At 37.5% G+C, this 20,809-nt stretch overlaps 3 protein-coding genes across 3 annotated transcripts; 1 reads left to right on the top strand and 2 right to left on the bottom strand.

The window, feature by feature from the left end:
• Nucleotides 1-2,196: 2,196 nt before the first annotated feature.
• On the bottom strand, nt 2,197-3,322 carry LOC125192923 (TPR repeat-containing thioredoxin TDX-like). Its single transcript, XM_048090603.1, has 3 exons — nt 3,143-3,322; nt 3,008-3,055; nt 2,197-2,406 (listed from the first exon to the last, which is right to left on the bottom strand). The coding sequence occupies exons 1-3, from the start codon at nt 3,320-3,322 to the stop codon at nt 2,197-2,199; spliced, it is 438 nt and encodes a 145-aa protein (XP_047946560.1).
• A 725-nt stretch (nt 3,323-4,047) lies between these two features.
• Nucleotides 4,048-6,439, bottom strand: LOC125202256 (G-type lectin S-receptor-like serine/threonine-protein kinase LECRK3). The gene has a single exon (XM_048100660.1). It carries the CDS (start codon nt 6,437-6,439, stop codon nt 4,118-4,120), a length of 2,322 nt encoding a protein of 773 aa, XP_047956617.1. The 3' UTR covers nt 4,048-4,117.
• A 5,939-nt stretch (nt 6,440-12,378) lies between these two features.
• On the top strand, nt 12,379-14,856 carry LOC125202163 (G-type lectin S-receptor-like serine/threonine-protein kinase LECRK3). The gene has a single exon (XM_048100553.1). The coding sequence runs from the start codon at nt 12,397-12,399 to the stop codon at nt 14,701-14,703; it is 2,307 nt and encodes a 768-aa protein (XP_047956510.1). The 5' UTR covers nt 12,379-12,396; the 3' UTR covers nt 14,704-14,856.
• The last annotated feature ends 5,953 nt before the right edge of the window (nt 14,857-20,809 follow it).

Genomic DNA, 20,809 nt, shown 5'->3' with positions numbered 1-20,809 from the left:
AGATCTTATATAGGCTAAACATTCTCTATCTATGGTAAACCTAAATTTACATTAATTGGTATTCTATCTATGGTATATTACAATTCCATATCAATCACATATTATACTCATGATATCTTGTGATTTCTTTCCAACAATAACATTAAAGAGTTCATTGCATTTCAAGTTGGCAATTCAATGTTTCAATTCATCTAACATCAAACCTCAAAAAAATAAATTTAAACCAAACTTACTCCAAGATCCAATCCAACCACATAATTAACTTAACATCCAAAATCCACAAACAAGTTTCCATTTTTAAAACTTAAAACACACAAAATCAAGAAGTATTCTTTCAAATGAGCTTGATCAACTACAGCTTCATCAATACAGAAATAACAAAAAAATGAAGCTCATGAATCTAGCTCACCGATCCTCCAAACGCCGGAATTCGAGCTCCAAAACTGAAACAAAAACAAAAGAGAACAATGAAACCCTTTAACAATTTCTCAATTGACAACCAAAAAAGTTTGCACCTTTGTAGAAAATTCTTGAAAAATGCAAGAGATGGAGTGTGTAAGACATGTGGGTTTAGTTTGCAGAAATCCACAAAACCTTTCAAAGCCTGAATCCTTTCCGCCTCCATTTTCTTTCCTTAGCTTGCTTGAGTATGAGAATCTTTTTCTCTTCCAAACTGCATAGATTCCAACCGTACGCCAAAACTCATTTTTGGTATAGATAATTTCTCCAACCATACACCAAACTCAAACCCATTTTTGGATTTTTCGATGGAATAACACCAAATATGGTATTTACTCCAAAATTTTGTTAGAGAAATACTCAAAAATGGTGTAAACTTAAAAATGGTGTAAATCGTTAGAGTAAAACTACTTTTTGGTGTGACATATACTCAAAAATGGATTTGAGTTTGACGTAAATGATTGGAGATAGCAAGTGTTGCCAGTCACTTGCCACAAAACGGGTCTTCGGATTGTTTGGTATCGGGCTATCGGGCCATCGGGTAATTACCCAACTGTATCGGGTCAGGCCTTGCACAAATTTAGGTTAATAAACTACTCCCTCCGTCCCAGAGAAGTTGGCATACTTTGAAAATGGCACGGAATTTTAGGAGGTTTTGTTTTGTGTGTTAAATGGAGAGAGAAAATATAATTTTTATATTCATGTGAGAGAGAACTTTTTTCAAAAAGGGAAATGTGACATATTTTGTGGGACAAACTAAAAAGGAAAGTGTGCCAACTTCTCTGGGACGGAGGGAGTACTACATTTTATATTTAAAATATAATGCACTCCATTTTCTAAGATTTATTATATTGATTAAAATTTATAGTGCAAAATTAATATTTAGCATAAAGTAAAATAGACAATAGAAATTTATTTATTAAATCAATAGTCTAAGTTCTAAATTTCACCCACCAATTATATTAACAACTTTTTTATTAGTGTCTGATTACATGTTATTGGATTTGAATTCTTATTGGGCCAATCCAATAAAAACTCGATGACTCTGGGTTCAGTCGGGTTAGGTCCAATTCATCCGTTAAGAAATAAAATTAATACTGTTGTCTAATAAAAAAAAATTGACTAGTTTTACTATTTTGGATCGTCTGTCAAAATTAGACCAAATTAAAAATGGAAAGTTTTTACACTATTAGCACTACTACTAATGTAATTATTATTTTAATTATTTTAATTATTTAATAATATATTATACTTTAATTTATTATTTAGATATACATCATGATAAAGATTTAATCATGTTATAAAGGTTTTAATTGTGTAATATTAGGACTTTAATAGTTTAAATCGTGTAATATCATGTTACACAAAATGGGTCTTCGGGTGGTCTGCAATCGGGCCATCGGGTAATCACCCATATTGGGCCGGGTCAGGCCTTGCACAATCTTTTAAAAACTACAGTGTATGTAACTAATGTTTATCACATTAATATTTATGATGAATCTTCTACTCAAGAATTTGATATGGAAGAGCAAGTCTCAACGAAGGTTTCTTTCAAATTTGCTGTAAACACTCTATATAAAAAGCATATTTACTTCCTAAAGAGTCTTGAATGGAAGGTTTCTTGCATTAGTATTTAGTAATAAGCATCATCGAATTCTTAAAATGCACTGTGACTAACAAGTTTGAAGATGATCTAAGCAGTGTGCTCAAGAATCATCTTATCGAGTGAGTTCATCCTCATCTGGAGCTCTTCACACACAAGTAGAAAATCGGGATGCTTGTGATCTGCCACTCTGCTGCTGCCTCGTGCGCCTCATCAATGTCGACTTTCAGGAACACGGTCTTGGGGTATTTTGAAGCTAGTTTTGTGTATAACGGACCAATGTGGACGCACCATGTTGCAGTGAAGTAGACTATTGCAGCAGCATTCAGCCTGATCTTCAGATCCTTAGCAGAGGCGACACGAATCACTTGCCATGTAGCACAAATTTCTCAACTAAATCAACTTTAATACTATACTTTTTTTTTTTTTTTTGCAATTTTCTTCTTGAGAAATTACTGCAGTTCGTTCGATACACGGAATAAGAATTGAATTGAAACTAGCATTCTATGGGACTGAATTTGAAGGATTATAATTCAATTCCGAATACTTTGTTCCGTAAAAATGATAGTATAATTATTGTGAAGTTTGTGTGCAATTTTTGAGTTTAGTGTGCGTGTGCATGTGCAGTTTTTGTGTGTAGTGAGTGTGTGTGTGCATTTTTGTGTGTGTAGCGTATGCAATTTTTGTGTGTAGTACGTGTGTGTGCAGTTTTTGTGTGTAATGTGTGCATTTTGTGTGTAGTGTGTATGTGTGCAGTTTTTGTGTGTAGTGTGTATGCAGTTTTTGTGTGTAGTGTGTGTGTGTGCAATTTTTGTGTATAGTGTGCATATTTTGTGTGTTTGTGTGCAATTTTTGTGTAGTGTGCATTTTTTGTGTGTTTGTGTGCAATTTTTGTGTGTAGTGTGTGTCTAAAACCTGTAAAAGTCCTTCCTTGAGTATATATACCTTCATCTTTCTCAGCCTTTCGATCTCAGTCTTTCTCTGCGATTCCACCTGAAAATGTTATAAGCAACATTAGTTTTACAACCTTGAGATTATCATTGCTAGATTATGCAAATCACCTTCTTAATTAAGCATCACAGTAGCCTCTCCATCGAAATCGAACTTTGATGCCATATGCAAATCTCTTGCAGCATCTTCCCACAACCCCAACATCCCTTTCGCCATACCTCGAGCTTTATATCCTTTAAATAACTCATCATAGTCCGGCTGCACAACATCCGAATCATCCAATTCAACATCAGACTCCACAATTTCCATCTCCAACTAATGCGCTTTGTCTTCGTTAGATTCAACAGTCTTCAGATGCTTAGATTTCAACATTTTGCCTTTCATCAACACTTATATTCCTTGCAGAAATAAGCTGATAAATTAGAATTAGGATCAACACATATGTAGAGAAATCATTACAACACAGAAAAAGAAAAATCCATGCTCTTACCGCACGAGCCAAAATCTACAAGCAGAAGCAGCGGCGGAAGCCTTATTTGCTATGACTTGACAAAGAAATGTACGTGCAACCTAACCCTAAAGAACAATACCTAACCCTAAAGAACAATAAATTTCCTCAAAATGTCCATTGGTTGCACGAGGACACCTGTCATACTAAGCCGAACATGACAAGATTTGCATAGCTCGGAGGATCATCCATTCTTCACTCACTTCAACCGAAGGATCGTCATTCTCGTGCTCCTCATCAATGCGACTTTCAGGAAATTTTAAAGCTAGTTTTGTGTTTTGTGTATATCAGACCAATGTGGAGGCACCATGTTGCAGTGAAGTAGACTATTGCAAGACGAGACATCTTTGCAGCAATATTCAGCTTGATCTTCAGATCCTTAGCAGAAGTGGCACGAATCACTTGCCATATAACACAAATTTCTCAAATAAATCAACATCAGAACTAGAACTTTTATTTTTGCAATTTTCTTCTTGAGAAATTTTAGTTACTAAATACAGTAATTATGTTATTTTTAAATATAATGTAGTATCTTATAAGATTTATTATTGATAAAAATTTTAGTACAGAGTACATGAGATCACACTGGAGTAAAACTAGATGGAACTTAAGAAAGAAGTAGGTCTAGGAGGTATTGGAATCTCGACAGTTCCCTCCAACATAAGCAGAACTTTCTTCATTGTTGGACGTAGTGACGGATCATATTGCACGCACCATATCCCTATCTTCACCATCCTCTCCACTTTCCTCTCCTCCACCATTTCATCCCTCACCAGACTCCCAATCTTCTTCGTTGCATAACATTCGTAAACCCATTCCTCAAGAACCGCCTCATCCTCACTCCCACTCGAATCAACACACTTCCTGCAGCATATGATCTCCAGCAGCATCACTCCGAAGCTATATACATCCGCTTTCACCGTGATAGCCTGCTTGTGGTACCACTCTGGGGCAACATATCCCTTAGTGCCTCTTATCCCAGTATAAGTATTAGTCTGATCCTGCTTCAGTAGCTTCGCCACCCCAAAATCTGATATCTTAGCGCGCCAATTCTCGTCCATGAGTATGTTCTCAGGCTTTATATCGCAATGAATGATCTGCGTCTCGCACTCTTGGTGCAGATACAGTATCCCTCTCGATATATCACGAGCGATCTCCATCCGTTCCTCCCAGCTCGGCCGTTTCTCTTGATTGAAAAGTATGTCCGCGAGGGATCCGTTGCTCATGTACTCAAACACCAGCAGTTTATGGGCTCCATCGAGACAGTAACCGAGGAGCCGGACTAGGTTCCGGTGATACATCTTCCCAATCGTCTTCAGCTCTGTTTGAAACTCTTTCTCTCCTTGTGCGAATTCCTTCTCCAGCCTCTTCACCGCCACCGTTTTCCGGCCATTCTGCATAACACCTTTAAAAACCGTGCCAGATGCTCCTCTCCCCACCTCTTCCTTGAAGCCGTTTGTGGCTTCTGACAAATGCTCGAACGTAAACACTTGCAGCGAAATGCCCTCCACAAAGCTAGCTCCGTCTTCCTTACCGATCTTCATGTAGTCCTTTCGTTTCCGGTGAACAAAGATGAGAGAAATTGACAAGGCAAAGGCGCCTACGGACATGAGGACAACGCCGATGATGAGGTTGTCTGTATGCCGCTCTTTCTTGATGATGATTATATGGTCGGAATCGCCTCCCGAATCTGGTACCGTGTTGGTAGTGATGCGAACGAAAGCCACGTTTCTGCTCCCCAATGACCATCTGCCGAATTTCAGCGGAAGCCTCTGTTTTCTGCATTCGCTGCCTACATACATGGCTGCTTCGCAGTTGCAGTCATCCAGGCATGCTTTGCTGCACTCTTCTTCTCCACTCATTACCGTACTCCCATACCAGGTATCATCCCATTCGGTGATATCGACTCTTAACATTTCAGATTTCAATCTACCATCATTTTGGGGACAGCCCTCGACCGTGAAGTTTCTATAACACGGGGCTGTATTGTTTCCAGACTGAACGGAGACAAAACCGGGAAGACACTGACATGTGGGTGCACTACCCATTATAGTGCAGTAGGCGTTAACTCCGCAGAAACCTTTGGGTTCACACTCGTCAGTCGTGGAGGACCAGCTCCTGGCCAAGGTCAGGTGATCACCGAGAGAGAGAGAGTAGATGCGGAAGATTCCTCCAACGTCGAGCCTCATGAAATTGATGTATCCTTCTGTAGGGAGTCCACCAGTGGATATGTTCCGCAGAGGCAAGCTGCCGTTGAGCAGATAAAGCCGGCCGTCGCTGTCGAGGTTGAGAGAGACATTACTACCTACTCTGTCTGTGTCTGTTGCAAAGTAAGCATTAGGCCTTGTGTCGGGCGTGTTGATAGGATACTGCACCAGGTTTCCATCCTGCTGCATCTTTAGCCTGAAAATCCCTCTCCCGTAGTCGGTCTCAGAGGCGCTGGAGAAGAGCTCTGTAACAGGGCGGATGCGCTGGCCGGGGAGGAGGGTGTTGGTCGGGTGGTCGAAGCTCTGCCAGATGATTCTTGAATTGGAATCGAAGAGAACAAAGTTGCCGTTGTCGAGCATTGAGGCCGCAGCGATGGCTGTGGAGGGGTTGATGACGTCTTCGTCTTGGCCTTGCCTCCGGCGGAGGACTAGCCGGCCCTCGTGGGATAGTAGCAGGGAGACGACATCGTCTGGGACGGTTGGATTGGTATCCCTATTTGCTGTCCAGACGACGGTTTTGTCGGGTAGAAAGATGCCGACGGCATAGTTGTTGATGTGTTGGGGGATGAATCCGAAGGCGTAGACACCGGAGGGGGAAGACCATGTGGAGTTGGGAGTGAGGGAAGAGCCTATGGTGATGTTGTAGTGTCTTCTTTGAGATTCTGCTGGTGTGTAAACGAGGAAGAGAAACAAGATTGTAAGGATGGACATTTTGTCAAGTAATGATGAATGCTAATAAGGGTTTGGTATCTTATAATAAAAAATTATAAATATGGGACTCAGAATTGTTTACTATACTAGTATATATTTTTATATTCAGACTCCAAAACTATACATATGTTAAAAATTTTTCTTTTTTTGACTTGGATATAGATAAAGAGTATAGAGTTTTATTTGTGGGGGAGGAATTTCAAAAAAATAAGGCATATGCAATCACTTAGAGCATCTTAAAAAGGCATATGCATTTACTTAGAGCATCTTCGAGGGAATACGTAAATGAAGAGGTAAAATCATATAACTACTATATTTATTTATGAAAAAATCATTTTTTAATGGGAGAGGTATTTGTGAAGAGGTATCTTTGCCCCTCCTTCAATGAAAGGTAACATCTTATAACTATTATATTTTCCTTCTTTTCATGGAAAACCATTCTCGGAAAAAGTATTTGAGAATGCATTTTATATTTTTTTAATGCATTTTGCACTATTATTTTATTTGTAAAAAATAATTTACCTTTCTATATACCTTTTTTCTTTGGAATGTGTTACTTTTTGTAAGGGTATATTTCAATTTTTGAGAAAGTATATAGATGATATACTCTCTCCGTTCCATAGTAGTAGAATCATTTTGTCATTTTAGTACGTTCCATAGTAGTGGAGTCAATTCATTTTTTAGTAAAAGTCAACTCATTTATTCTCCCTTACTTTATTCTCTTTTAATCTATCATTTAACACAATTTTTCTTAATCTCTGTGTCGAAAAGAAATACTTCCACTACTATGCAACGGAGAGAATATATCTTTCATTTACCTTTCCTTGCTGGAGATGCTCTAAATGGAGAGGTAAACTAATATAACTACCATATTTACCTTTTTTTTCATTAAAAATAATCTTCAAGGGGAGAGGTATTTGAGAAGGTATTATACTTTTTCCCATTTTGAAGAAGTATTTTTACCTCCCCATCAATGGAGAGATAAAATCTTATAACTACCATATTTACCTTCTTTTCATGAAAATATTCTCCAAGGGAAGAGGTATTTGAGAAGGTATTACACTTTATGTTTTTAATGCATTTTGTATAATTATTTTATTTAAAAAAATTAATTTGCCTTTCTATATATCTTTTTTTCTTGGAAATTTATTACTTTTTGGAAATGTATATTTCACTTTTAAGAATGGAAAATATATGATATATCTTTTCTATATACCTTCCTTCCTTGGAAAAGTGAAAGTAACGTTTAACTTATATGAGTGGACTGAGAGTCTGAGAGTCTATTGCTGTCAATTTCAGTTAAAAGACTCTAAAACTATACTCCATCCGTTCAATACTAATAAAAAAGTCATTTTTTTTAATAAAAAAAGTAACATATTTATTACTCTTACTTTTTTTTCTATCCAATTTTATTATCCTTTTTATTTACTATATTATATATATATATATTTTAATTCCCGTGTTGTAAAAAAATACCTCCAACATTATAGAACGGAGAAAGTACCATAGTAGTATCTTTTAGCATTCATATGCGGTATTTATACATTACCTGCAAAAGAGAGCTTTATTAAATTTAAAAACTGATTCGTTTATTATATACTCTCTCTATTTCAGCTTAAGTGATACATTTTTATTTTGACATATGAATTTAGTTAGTGGTGTTTAGTGAATTAAATACTTCCTACGGCTCCCATTATATGTCTAAGTTTTTCATTTTAGTCTGTTGATTATTAATTGTTCAATTTCATCTTAGTTCAATTTTTTATTAATGTTTTGTATTTATTGAGACGGAGGGAGTATAAGTTATTGTGCTTTAAAATAAGTTAGCATTAATAATTAATACTACTTCGTATTAATTTCTTTGTTTTATACTTCATCTGTCAATGAATATATGCCTCATTTTGACTAGCTCAAGTTTTGAGAAATGTAGAGAAATAAAGTTGTAAAAAGTTAGCACTCCTACAATATTAATTTTATAATGAAATAAACTAGTACTATAATCTAAAGACCTATTCCCTCCGTCTCCAATATGTGTCCCACTTGACTTGGCACAGATTTTTAAAAATATAAAGGAAAATAAGTTGAAAAAGTTAGCGGGATGCGAGTCCTACTTTTATACTATATTATTGTAATAAAATGTGAATAAAAATGAATTAGAGGAGGAATATAGGGTTTACTATCAAAAGTAGTAAAAATAAAGTGGAACAATTAGTAAAGAACGAACAAAAATGAAAACTGATATAGTACAAAATAAAGGATAGAGGGAGTATAAATTAGACGTGTAATAACAGTCTAACGCTCTAACATACATGAAACACATATTCATGGATGGAGGACAGGGGCGCATGAGAGAGGTGTCACATAAGGACAAAATCAACTAGGGATGTCAATCGGGTCGGCCCACCGGGTTTCGGGCCAACCCTATTCGGGTTACGGGTCAATCGGGTGCGGGCTAGTCGGGTTGCGATTTCTTTCGGGTTATAAAAGTTCAATCCTAACCCTAAAAGCTCGGGTTTCGGGCTAGCCCAGTGGGTTAATCGGGTTGCTACCGATAAGATTAACATGCGATCAATCCCATAAATAATGATGAAAATTAGTTATATTCATAAAATGTAAAATATTTAATAATGATAAATGTGAGATATATGTTTAAACTCAATCATAAACATGATCAAATACTAATATTTGAGATATTTCATAAAATTTTAATTCATATTTTATAAATTTAAATAATTTTTTAGTGAATTTAAAGTTTTTAGTTTATTTATCAATTATTATATTAATAAAAATTCAATATATAATTTATATATTTAATATAAAAATTGAAAGTTACTTTTTTTAGTTATCTATAATTATAAAATCAATCAATGAAATGTCGAATTAGGAGTAAAAATTGCAATAATAAAAATTTTATCGGGTTTTCGGGTCAGCCCATCGAGTTTTCAGGTCTGACCCTAACGGGTTGCGGGTTAATCGGGTGCGGGCTAGTCGGGTTGTAATTTCTTTCGGGTTATATAAGTTCAACCATAACCCTATAAATTTGGCGGACTATTCGGGCCAGCTCACGGATTGAGGGCTATATTGACATCCCTAGAATCAACCATTGTGACGGGTTAAAGAAACATCCAACGTGATTATGAACAATTGTGGACCAAGCTTTTATGGAAATTTGTGTTGTTAAATTTGTGTCTCATGGCTTGACTTCCAAATCAAAGTAAACGTAGTAGACAGGAGTACGTAATTATATTGATTACAAGAACTTAAATAATTAACATGACTCAACTATGTGCCATTTTTTTCAAAATTACGGTCTATATTTATGAGCGGGAGAGTGGAATCCATAAATAAAGCATGTAAACCATTAGATAGAGATAGTAAGGAGATGATTCGTCCTCCTTAATAAGTTCCAAAATTAAATTACACTAAGATTTCTTCTTTTTAGACAATTTCATGCCTATATATTTAAACAAACATCAACAAGAATATGTACAATTATGGACCAAGCTTTCATGGAAATTTGTCTTGTCAAATTTGTGTCTATTAGCTTGACTTCAAAATCAGAGTAAACGAAATAGACACGAGTAAGTAATTAAATTGATAACAAGGACCTAAATAATTAGCTCGACCCAACTATGTGCCATTTTTTTTTTCCAATTTACGGTGATACTTACGAGAGGGAGAGCGAAGTCCATAAATTTAATCATGTAATCCATTAGATGGAGATAATATTAGAGGAGATGACTCCTCTCCTCCTTGATAAGTTCCAAAATTTAATTACACTATGATTTCTCCTTTTTAGACGATTTCATGCCTATATATTTAATCAAACGTCCAACAAAAATATGTACTTGTGGACCAAGCTTTCATGGAAATTTGTCTTGTTAAATTTGTATTTATTATCTTGACTTCAAAATCAAAGTAAACGTAATAGACACGCGTAATTAGTTGAATTGATAACAAGGACCTAATTAATTAAAACGACCCAAATATGTGCCAGTTTTTTTTCAAATTACGGTCTATACTTACTAGAGGGAGAGTGGAGTCCCTAAATAAAGCATAGATGGCTCCTCCTCCTTGATAAGTTCCAAAATTAAATTACACTACGATTTCTCCTTATTAGATGATTTCATGCATGTATACTTAAACAAATGTCCAACAAGAATATGTACAGCTGTAGACCAAGCTTTCATGGAAATTTGTTTTGTCAAATTTGTATCTATTAGCTTGACTTCCAAATCAAAGTAAACCTAATAGATAGGAGTAAGTAATTGAACTGATAACAAAGACCTAAATAATTAACACGACACAATTATGTGCCATTTATTTTTCCGAATTACGGTCTATACTTACGAGAGGGAGAGTGGTGTCCATAAATAAAGCATGTAAACCATTAGATGGAGATAGTATTAGAGGACATGACTCCTCCTTGATAAGTTCCAAAATTAAATTACACTACGATTTCTCCTTGTTTCATGGATCTTCACAGCTCTTGTTTTGTCAAATTTGTACGTATCTCTTTGCTTGACTTCCAAATAGAAGTCAACGTACCAGACAGGACTAAGTAATTGAATTGATAACAAGAACCTAAATGATTAACACGACCCATCTATGTGCCATTTTTTCCCAAATTCATGTCCTACAAATAAATGCGTGAACTACGGCCTATACTTACGAAAGGGGAGTGCAGCCTAGGCTTGTCAAAACGGGTATCAGGTGATATCCTACCCTACCCTATACCAATCGTGTATTGGATACCCATTACCTGCAAAATCTTGTTGGGATCGGGTACTATAAAAAGCAAAAGATCGGGTAATATATCCGATTAAATAGTAATTACCCTATTCATACTTAATTAAAGTAGGAATTTTTTAGTAGAATTTACTTTCATTTATAATTTCACACTTAAAATAAAACTCAATATTCACACCCTACATTACTAACACACAAACTTAAACCACCATCCACTGACTATCCATGTGGCCGGGACAAACACTAACTCAGACTCACGTTTTTCATTAATGCGTATATAGAAATTTTTAATCTTCACAATAGAGAAGTCTACCCAAACATGAAACATGCATTTCCATACTGGCTGCGAAATTGCATGGAAAAAGTTGCATGTTGAATTCAGTGTCAAGTGATGATTATCATCATAATATGAGTGACATAGTCTCTTATAAACGCAAAAAAAATGAATGCTCCCTCCGTACCACAAGAATATGCACTTTCTAATTTTGAAAATTCTGTTATCTCAAATGAGGTGTGACCCATTCTCTACTAACAATGCTTTGATTACTTTTTCTCTCTATCTCTCTCGTACTCTATCAATTTTGTACTCCTTCCGTTCCTTCATAGTTGAGTCATTTTTCCATTTCGGGAAGTTCCCTCATAGTTGAGTCATTTCTATATAAAGTAACTTTTCCTCTTTCTTACTTTACTCTCTCTTACTTTATTCTCTCTACTTTATTCACTTTTTACTTTATTCTCTCTACCTTTTTCTCTTTTTTACTTTTTAATCTATTTATTTAACACACTCAACATTCATTTTTAAACCCCGTGCCGAAAAGTTCCGCCTCAACTATAAGGGAACGGAGGGAGTATTAAAATTCGTGTCGAACTCAAAGTGCATATTCTTTAGGGATGGGGGAAGTAATATTTATTCCAAATTTCTTCCAAAACGTTGATAAGTGAAATATCAAAATAAGTACACAGTTCATAGCACCAGTTTTTTACTTTATTTTTAAGTTGATATCGCACTCTATGTTGTGAGACGTGACATCTTATTTAACTTGAACTGGCATGAGTGTAAAAATACTCATAAATAAAGCATGTTAATCTTATATACTCACTAAAATGAATACTCACTATTCATAGATAAATAAAAATAGTAGCAAGTATTGGTCAATGCAATATCCCTTTAAATTGGTAAAAGGAATCATCTAATCTAACAAAGAACAATGTCCAATATCCTCACAGTCTTGTTTCTCCTTGTCATTTCTACAACAGCAGCAGCTAAAAGTAGATCATCCAACATCACCTTAGGCTCTTCCCTCACACCCACCTCCAACTCCTCCTGGCCTTCCCCCTCCGGCCTCTACGCCTTCGGCTTCTTCCCCCAACACGTCAACAACTATGCCGTTGGCATCTTTCTACCCGACAAAACCGTCGTCTGGGCAGCAAGGAGGGAAAGTAATCTGACCGTCCCAGAGGACGTCGTCTCCCTTTCACTAACCCCCGAGGGGCTAATCCTCCGCCAGAGACAAGGCCCGGACATAGTCGTCATCGGCCGATACTCAGCCATCGCGTCGGCCTCAATGCTCGACAATGGCAACTTTGTTCTCTACGATTCCAATCACACAATCATCTGGCAAAGCTTCGACCGCCCAACCAACACCCTCCTCCCCGGCCAACGCCTCACTCCCGGGCAAGAGATCGTCTCCAGCGCCTCCGACACCGACTACAGCAGAGGCAGTTTCAGGCTGAAGATGCAGACAGATGGTTACCTCGTGCAGTATCCTGTCGGAACAGAGGACACCGCGACTTACGCTTACTATGCTGAAAATCCAGAAGGAGCAGTTAACGTGTCTCTTAACTTCGACAGCGATGGCCGCCTTTATCAGCTGATCAACGGCAGCTTGCCTCTGCGGAACATATCCAACGGCCGACTCCCTACAGAAGGATACATCAATTTCATGAGGCTCGACGTCGGAGGAATTTTCCGCATCTACTCTCTGTCACTAGATAATATGACCACGGCCAGGCGATGGTCCTCCATAGTCGACGAGTGTGCTCCCAAAGGCTTCTGCGGAGTCAACGCCTTCTGTATTCTTATGGATAATGTGCCGGGATGCCAGTGCCTTCCCGGTTTCGTGTCCGTTCAGCCCGGTAACAGTACAGCTCCCTGTTCTCGAACCTTCTCGGTCCAGGACTGCCCCAACACTGATGATGGGTCGAGGTCCGAAATGTTAAGAGTCGAAAACACGGAATGGGACGAAACCTGGTATGAGAATAGAGTCATGAGTGAAGAAGAGTGCAGCAAAGCATGCCTGGATGACTGCAACTGCGAAGCTGCCATGTATGTAGACAGCGAATGCAGAAAACAGAGGCTTCCGCTGAGATTCGGCAGAAGGTCTCTTGGACAATCAAATGTCGCTTTCATTCGTGTCAGTAGAACCGCAGTACACGGCTTGGGAGGCCATAAAATCATCGTTAAGAAAGAGGGGCGGATTAACATCCTTGTCATCGGCGTTGTTCTCTTGTCTATAGGCGTCTTGGCGTTGTCTATTTCTGTGATCTTTGTTCGCCTGAAAAGGAAGGACTACAGCAAGATTGGTAAGGAAAATTCAGATAACTATGTTGAAGGTATTTCACTGCAAGTTTTCACATTCAAGCATCTGTCCGAAGCGACAAATGGCTTCGAGGAAGAGCTGGGGAGAGGAGCATCTGGCATAGTGTTCAAAGGGGTTTTGCAGCAGAAAATGGTGGCAGTGAAGAGGTTGGAGAAGGAATTTGCACAAGGAGAGATAGAGTTCAAGACAGAGTTGACGACGATTGGGAAGATGTATCATAGGAACCTAGTCCGGCTCCTAGGCTACTGCTTCAACGGAGACAACAAACTGTTGGTGTTTGAGTACATGAGCAATGGGACCCTTGCAGACATACTTTTCAATCAAGAGAAACGGCCAAGCTGGGAGGAACGTATTGAGATTGCTCGTGATATATCGAGGGGGATACTGTATCTGCACCAAGAGTGCGAGACGCAAATCATTCACTGCGATATAAAGCCTCAGAACATACTCATGGACGAGAATTGGTGCGCTAAGATATCGGACTTTGGGCTGGCGAAGCTCCTAAAACAAGATCAAACTAATACGCATACTGAGATAAGAGGGACTAAGGGCTATGTAGCGCCAGAGTGGTACCAGAAGCAGGCGATCACGGTGAAAGCAGATGTTTATAGCTTTGGAGTGATGCTGCTGGAGATCATATGTTGTAGGAAGTGCGTTGATTGGAGCAGGAGTGAGGATGAGGCGATTCTTGAGGAATGGGTTTACGACTGTTATTCATCAAGGAAGATTGGGAGTCTGGTGGGAGATGAAATGGTGGAGGAGAGGAAAGTGGAGAGGATGGTGAAGATAGGGATATGGTGTGTGCAATATGATCCGTCACTACGTCCAACAATGAAAAAAGTTTTGCTAATGTTGGAGGGAACTGTCGAGATTCCGATACCTCCAAGTCCGAGTTCTTTCTTAAGTTCAATCTAGCTTAATTTACTACCACAATGTTCTAATGTAATCCCTTCGTCCATGATTAAATGTACCAGCATTCAGCTTGATCTTCAGATCCTTAGCCGAGGCCACACGAATCACTTGCTCTGTAACACAAATTTCTCAAATAAATCAACTTCAGACTTAGAACTTTTTTTTTTATGCAATTAGTGAGGGTCCGTTCATTAGGTACACAGATATGGAATTGAATTGAAATTAGAATTCTACGAAATTGATTGAAGGATTATAATTCAATTACAAATCCTTTATTTTGTAAAAAATGATATAATTAATGTGAAGTGTCTGTGCAATTTTTGAGTTTAGTGTGTGTGTGCAGTTTTTGAGTTTAGTGTGTGCAATTGTGTGTAGTGTGTGTGCAGTTTTTGAGTTATGTGTGTGCAGTTTTTGTGTGTAGTGTGTGTATTTGCAGTTTTTGTATATACCTTGAACGCAGCATCAGCATCACGGTTTGGAGCGTTTGGTTTCTTCAACTTAACGAACATACTAGCTGAAAAAAGAAACTTCTCAGATGATGCAATGCAAAATCAACATTTTTGGAGGTCAGGTTAAGGTACCTCTGCAAGCATACAACATTGCTGATGCTGATTTTGGATTCAACACGACCGCTTCTGTCAGAGGACTTGTTGAAAACTATTATGGAACAAGGAAGATTGCTGCTTGGATTAGATGTGTACATACAAAATGTGGTGACGTGGTTCATAAGAATAAGGAAGCTTCTAGATGAGAGTTAGTTAGTACCTTTGTTGTGAGAAATAATTGTGTATGTGCAAGTGTACATGCACAGATCTACACTCGAGCTAGGAGTATAAAAGTAGCTTTTGTATCTCGTTTCTTTTCCAAGAAGAAATATACAGATTTACATTTTTAATCTTCATCTCTTTTATTCTCCACTATTATGGAGCTTTTTATCCTTTATATTCCACAGGACTTATAGCTTTGTCGAGAAATGCTGCATCCATGGCCATTGCTTTTTGCACTAGGGCGCCTTCTCGATCTGCTTCATTCACTTTAACCGAAGGATCACCCATCTAGAACCACAACGAGAAAATGTGATTAAACAAACATTAAATACCTAACATGCCTTTGAGTCACTAACCTGAAGCGGAGGGTCATAGTCCGGCTCCACATCATCCGAATCATCCAATTCAACATCGGACTCGACAATTTCCATCTCCAACGAATGCGCTTTGTCTTTGTTAGATTCAACAGTCTTCAGATGCTTAGCTCTCAACATTTTCATCTTTTATCAACACTTAAATACCTTGCCAAAAAATCTGATAAATTAGATTTAGGATCAGCACATATGTAGAGAAATCATTACAACACATAAAATTCCATGCTCCTTACCACACGAGCCAAAATCTAGGAGGAGGAGCGGCGGAAGCCTTATTTGCTTTGGCTTGAGGAAGAAATGTACGTGCACCCTAACCCTAAAGAACATATATATTTCCCCAAAATGTCCATTGAATACATTCGAACACTAGTCATACTAAGGCGGACAGGACAAGATTCGCATAGCTCGTATTCAAGATGGACCAGATTACCGAACATTGAATTTTCTCAAATATATCAACTTCAGGAATAGAATTTTTTTCACAATTTTCTTCTTGAGATATTACTGAGGTCCCTTCGGTACACGAAATTGAAATTGAATTGAAATTAGAATTCTACGGAATTGAATTTGAAGGATTATTATTATTCAATCCAATCTTTTGTTCGGTAAAAATGATATAATTGATGTGAAGTGTGTGTGCCGTTTTTGAGCTTAGTGTATGTGTGTGTGTGTGCAATTTTTGTGTGTAATGTGTGCAGTTTTTGTGTAGTAACAAACATTGAATTTGGGATTGGATTCAATTCCAATTCCAATTCCATAAGCTCAATTCTATGATACCAAATGAAGTCTGAATTGTAACGCGAAAACCAGTAAACCTACAGTATATTTACCTTCATCTTTCTCAGCCTTTCGAGCTCAGCATTTCTCTGCTCCTTTGCTATGTGAAGCTTTTCGTATTTTTAGCTGTGTTCTGCAATCTTCTTTCAATTGTTATAAGCAGCACTGTTTTACAGTATTTTCACCTTCATAATCCTTGAGATTATGGAAAAACATTGCTATAAGGAAATCACCTTCAAGAAAAGCTGCATCATTGATATGCAGCAAAATTCAATCACTTGGGGGGAGCAGTGGCCTAATAGTAGAGAAACCTTACTTTGCAACACCAGGTCGAAGAGGCAACAGTTTCTTCTCGATCAGCGCCACGAACAGCTTAGTCTTTCTCTTGTGAAGAGATGCGATGAACTCCTTTCTGGACACCCGACCTTATTGAAGTAGGCCGTCATCCTGGAGTTCAAGAACTGGAAAAAGCAAGCCATTCATACCAATGGTGGATGATCTTATTCTTGAAAAGCATAGATAATACTTCATATAGTATCAATCAAAACAACATTATTGAAACCTCAAACAAGTGCAGATAAACTTCACAAAATTAGCAGTGAATGTACCTTTCTGCACAATCAAGCAATTCAGGAATCTCTCTTAATCCCACACCCTAATTTTAAATCTTAATCCATCAACAATGGAAAGTTCCCAATTGAACAGACACACATACTAGATAACTAGCAAGAATAAAATTAATTCAGTGATCATTCACTACACAGATATCAGTTCATGAAACAACACCACAGTTTTATCACTGTTTCCCTAATATTGGGAAGCTCCATTTAGTCATAAACTACAAGAAAAATTAACCTAATTCCCAATCCATTGAACTCAAAGAAACCCAATTCACCCCCACTCTTCACAAACAAACAATGAAACATCTCTCTCTGTCACTCACACACAAACACACACAATAATTAAATCTTAAACCATCAACAATAAGGATCCAAATGAAATAGAGACAACAACAGGCTAACTAGCAAGAAATCAGTTGATCCCCACTCCGAACCTCTCGCCGCTTCTTTTCTTTATCGATAACTTGATAATGAAGATGATGGTGATGGTGGTAAAAATACAGTCTTTTTTGCAAATATGAGAATTTTCGACAAAGATGGCGATGATGATGATGAGACTGAAGTTGTGAGTGGAGGAGAACAGATGGTGTTAGCTGCCATTGCAATTTCTCGCTTCTTTTTTCTTCTTCTTTTTTTGTTTCCAATTCCAACCATGTTTGACGCCTAGAGCTGATTACTGATGATAACAGAGTATAATGGACATTTTACGGATTGGTCTATGAAAAATCTCTACTTTTCAAGTCCATTATAGCTAATCACCAAAGCACAACTAAAATGGAAACCGTTTTTCCTCCCAACTTTTATTGGCAGTATACTCGAAACAAGAACTCATTTTAAACATAATTAAGAAAGACACTGAAAATGTACTTTTACCTTCATAAACAAAAACCATTATGTTTCTCTGTCAACCTAAAGTGAAGGGACAAGAGGGGGTTTCTGGTGGAGAGAAGAAAAGGGTGTCTATTGCTGTTGTTTCTTTCAAGATTGCTGTAAACTTCTATAAAAAGCTAAATCATATCCTAAAATGTTGTGATATGAAGGTTTCTTGCATAGAATGTACTTCTTAAACTGCACAGAGACAACAAAATCTAAAGTTGTGACTAACAAGTTTGAAGATGAACTATGCAGTGTGTTCAAGAATCATCTTTTCTAGTGAGTTCATTCTCATCTGGAGCTCTTCATCCACCACTGCTCCATCTTTCCACAGGTAGAACTCACATCAACCGAAGGATCGCCCATCTAGAACCACAACGAGAAAATGTAAATCCATGATTAAACAAACATTAAATACCTAACACGCCTTTGAGTCGCTAACCTGAAGCGGAGGGTCATAGTCCGGCTCCACAACATCCGAATCGTCCAATTCAACATCAGACTCGACAATTTCCATATCCAACGAATCCGCTTTGTCTATGTTAGATTCAACAGTCTTCTTCAGAGACTTAGATCTCAACATTTTGCCTTCCATAAACACTTATATTCCTTGCAAATATAATCTGATAAAATTGAATCAGGATCATCACATATGTGGAGAAATCACTAACTACAACACAGAAAAAGAAAAATCCATGCTCTTACCGCACAAGCCAAAATCTACGAGTAGCAGCAGCAGGCGGAAGACTTATTCGCTATAACTTGACGAACATTTATACCCGCAGCCTAACCCTAAAAGAACAATAAATTTCCCCAAAATGCCCATGGGATTGCACGCGGGAACTTGCCATAAAGCCGAACAGAAGATTCGCATAGCTCGGATTCTAGATGGACAGGATAAACGATTCAAGGCATATAATTATCGTAAAAACGCCATAATCCAGTTGAAATTTATTCCATTTTAACTAAATCAAAAGATCTAGAAACAGAAACAAGTTAAATTGACGGTTTCAGATTGCAAATGATCAGCAAAGCAAGTATTGCATAACAATTTTTCCCCTTTCACACAAAGATTCTACCTATTTCATAACATGCTTAGATTAACTATCAGATGCAGAAGAAATTGTTTCCATAGTTTCTCAATTAAGCTTAGATCCACTTTAACGTTAGTAAATGCTGTTACCTGAACTGATTAACTGAGTAATCAAGTCAGTTTCGTCATCAAATTGCTTCAATGATTGTAGGGTTTTCACACACAAGCTGAGAGAGAAGTTTTCAATTGCAAATGTTGCCCGCGATTTCAACTGTCCAACTAACTTTTAAAAAGTACTAGTACCTCTGCAATACGGTGTCGTTTTGAGCAACTTATTCCTTCCAAAGTTATAAAATGACGAACAAATTGATAGGAGTATTATGTTTAATTTAAAGCACATTATATTTGAAGCAAAAAATGTATGTTGTGGAGTACATCACTACCTTAGTTAAGGAAAATATTAAAGTGACCAAGTCCTAATGAGGCTACATCTGAACTCACTCGATATTTGAGTGGATATTTAGATCATATTTTCGATGTAGGACAAGATGTGAATCTTTCGTATTTATTAATATTTGAACGGGATCACCCATGACCCATCACTTTAAATGGCACATTCAACTCGAGGAGGAGGCATGCTCTGATATCCTAGGAGCAGTCCGATTTATTTAAGCATACCTGCTACATGAAGGGTGACAAGCCGGACTTTAATGAGGTTCCATTCGAAAATTATTTGGTAATAGAATGGCTCAATTGGTATGTAATTGATTTCTTTTTTCCCTTCATAGTGCGGTTTATCGCGACTAGGGGAGAATTAAAGAAGTGGGGAAGAAAGGGGAATCTCGACAAAACTGAAATTTGAAAGAAATCAACTTGGGATAACTTGGAAAATATATCAGAGTGCATGATAAAGATAATATAAACTCGACTTTTACATTGCAGCGGAAGAGTCAAGAGAGAATGACACCGTGTATGGAGACACGATGCATCCAAGCATTTCTCGCCCCTCGTCGTCACCGCTTAATCTGCACATTTAGAAATATATGCAGGGCTGAGTACTTGATGTACTCGGTGAACATATTGCCGAAAGTTACACATATACATTTGAAAATATTGTCAAGTCATTGTCACAGTAATACTCGGGGTTTTATTGAAAAGATCCGAGCTTACTAAAAATATTCACATTGGGCTGCAACACCTTTTTTCTGTACTTAGCCATATCTGATCATCTTGTGCCGCTGAGATGGTGTTCTCAGACGGTCACCTTCTGTGTACACTAGTCCGAGAGGGACACCACCCTTTGTCGGACCCGAATTCGATTCATATCTCATCATTCATAATTCACTTGGCCGTAGCCAATAGATAGGCATCATACACAAAACATTTTGGCAAGACAACAATATTATTTGAGAATCACGAACATGTGTTCAGAGTTTTCATAAAATATAATTTGTATTTTTGGTATAAGAAAGCTCACCTTGATCGTTTAGTTTCCTTAACTTGAATCTTTCGTTCCGGCTTTACTTGCGAGGGTGACCTTTTGAAAACATCACAATAGGATAGTTCTAATTTAGTTTTAACAAAAGTTAATCTAATTAAATTAGAAAGAATGTCTCAAGCTTAAATTGGAGCGTGGGCTGTCACCATCGGCGATGGAGTGCCGAG

Source organism: Salvia hispanica, chromosome 1 (genome assembly GCF_023119035.1).
Source record: "Salvia hispanica cultivar TCC Black 2014 chromosome 1, UniMelb_Shisp_WGS_1.0, whole genome shotgun sequence".
NCBI lineage: Eukaryota > Viridiplantae > Streptophyta > Magnoliopsida > Lamiales > Lamiaceae > Salvia > Salvia hispanica.
Note: the sequence above shows the minus strand (reverse complement) of the source record. Positions and strands in the feature narration are given on the sequence as shown.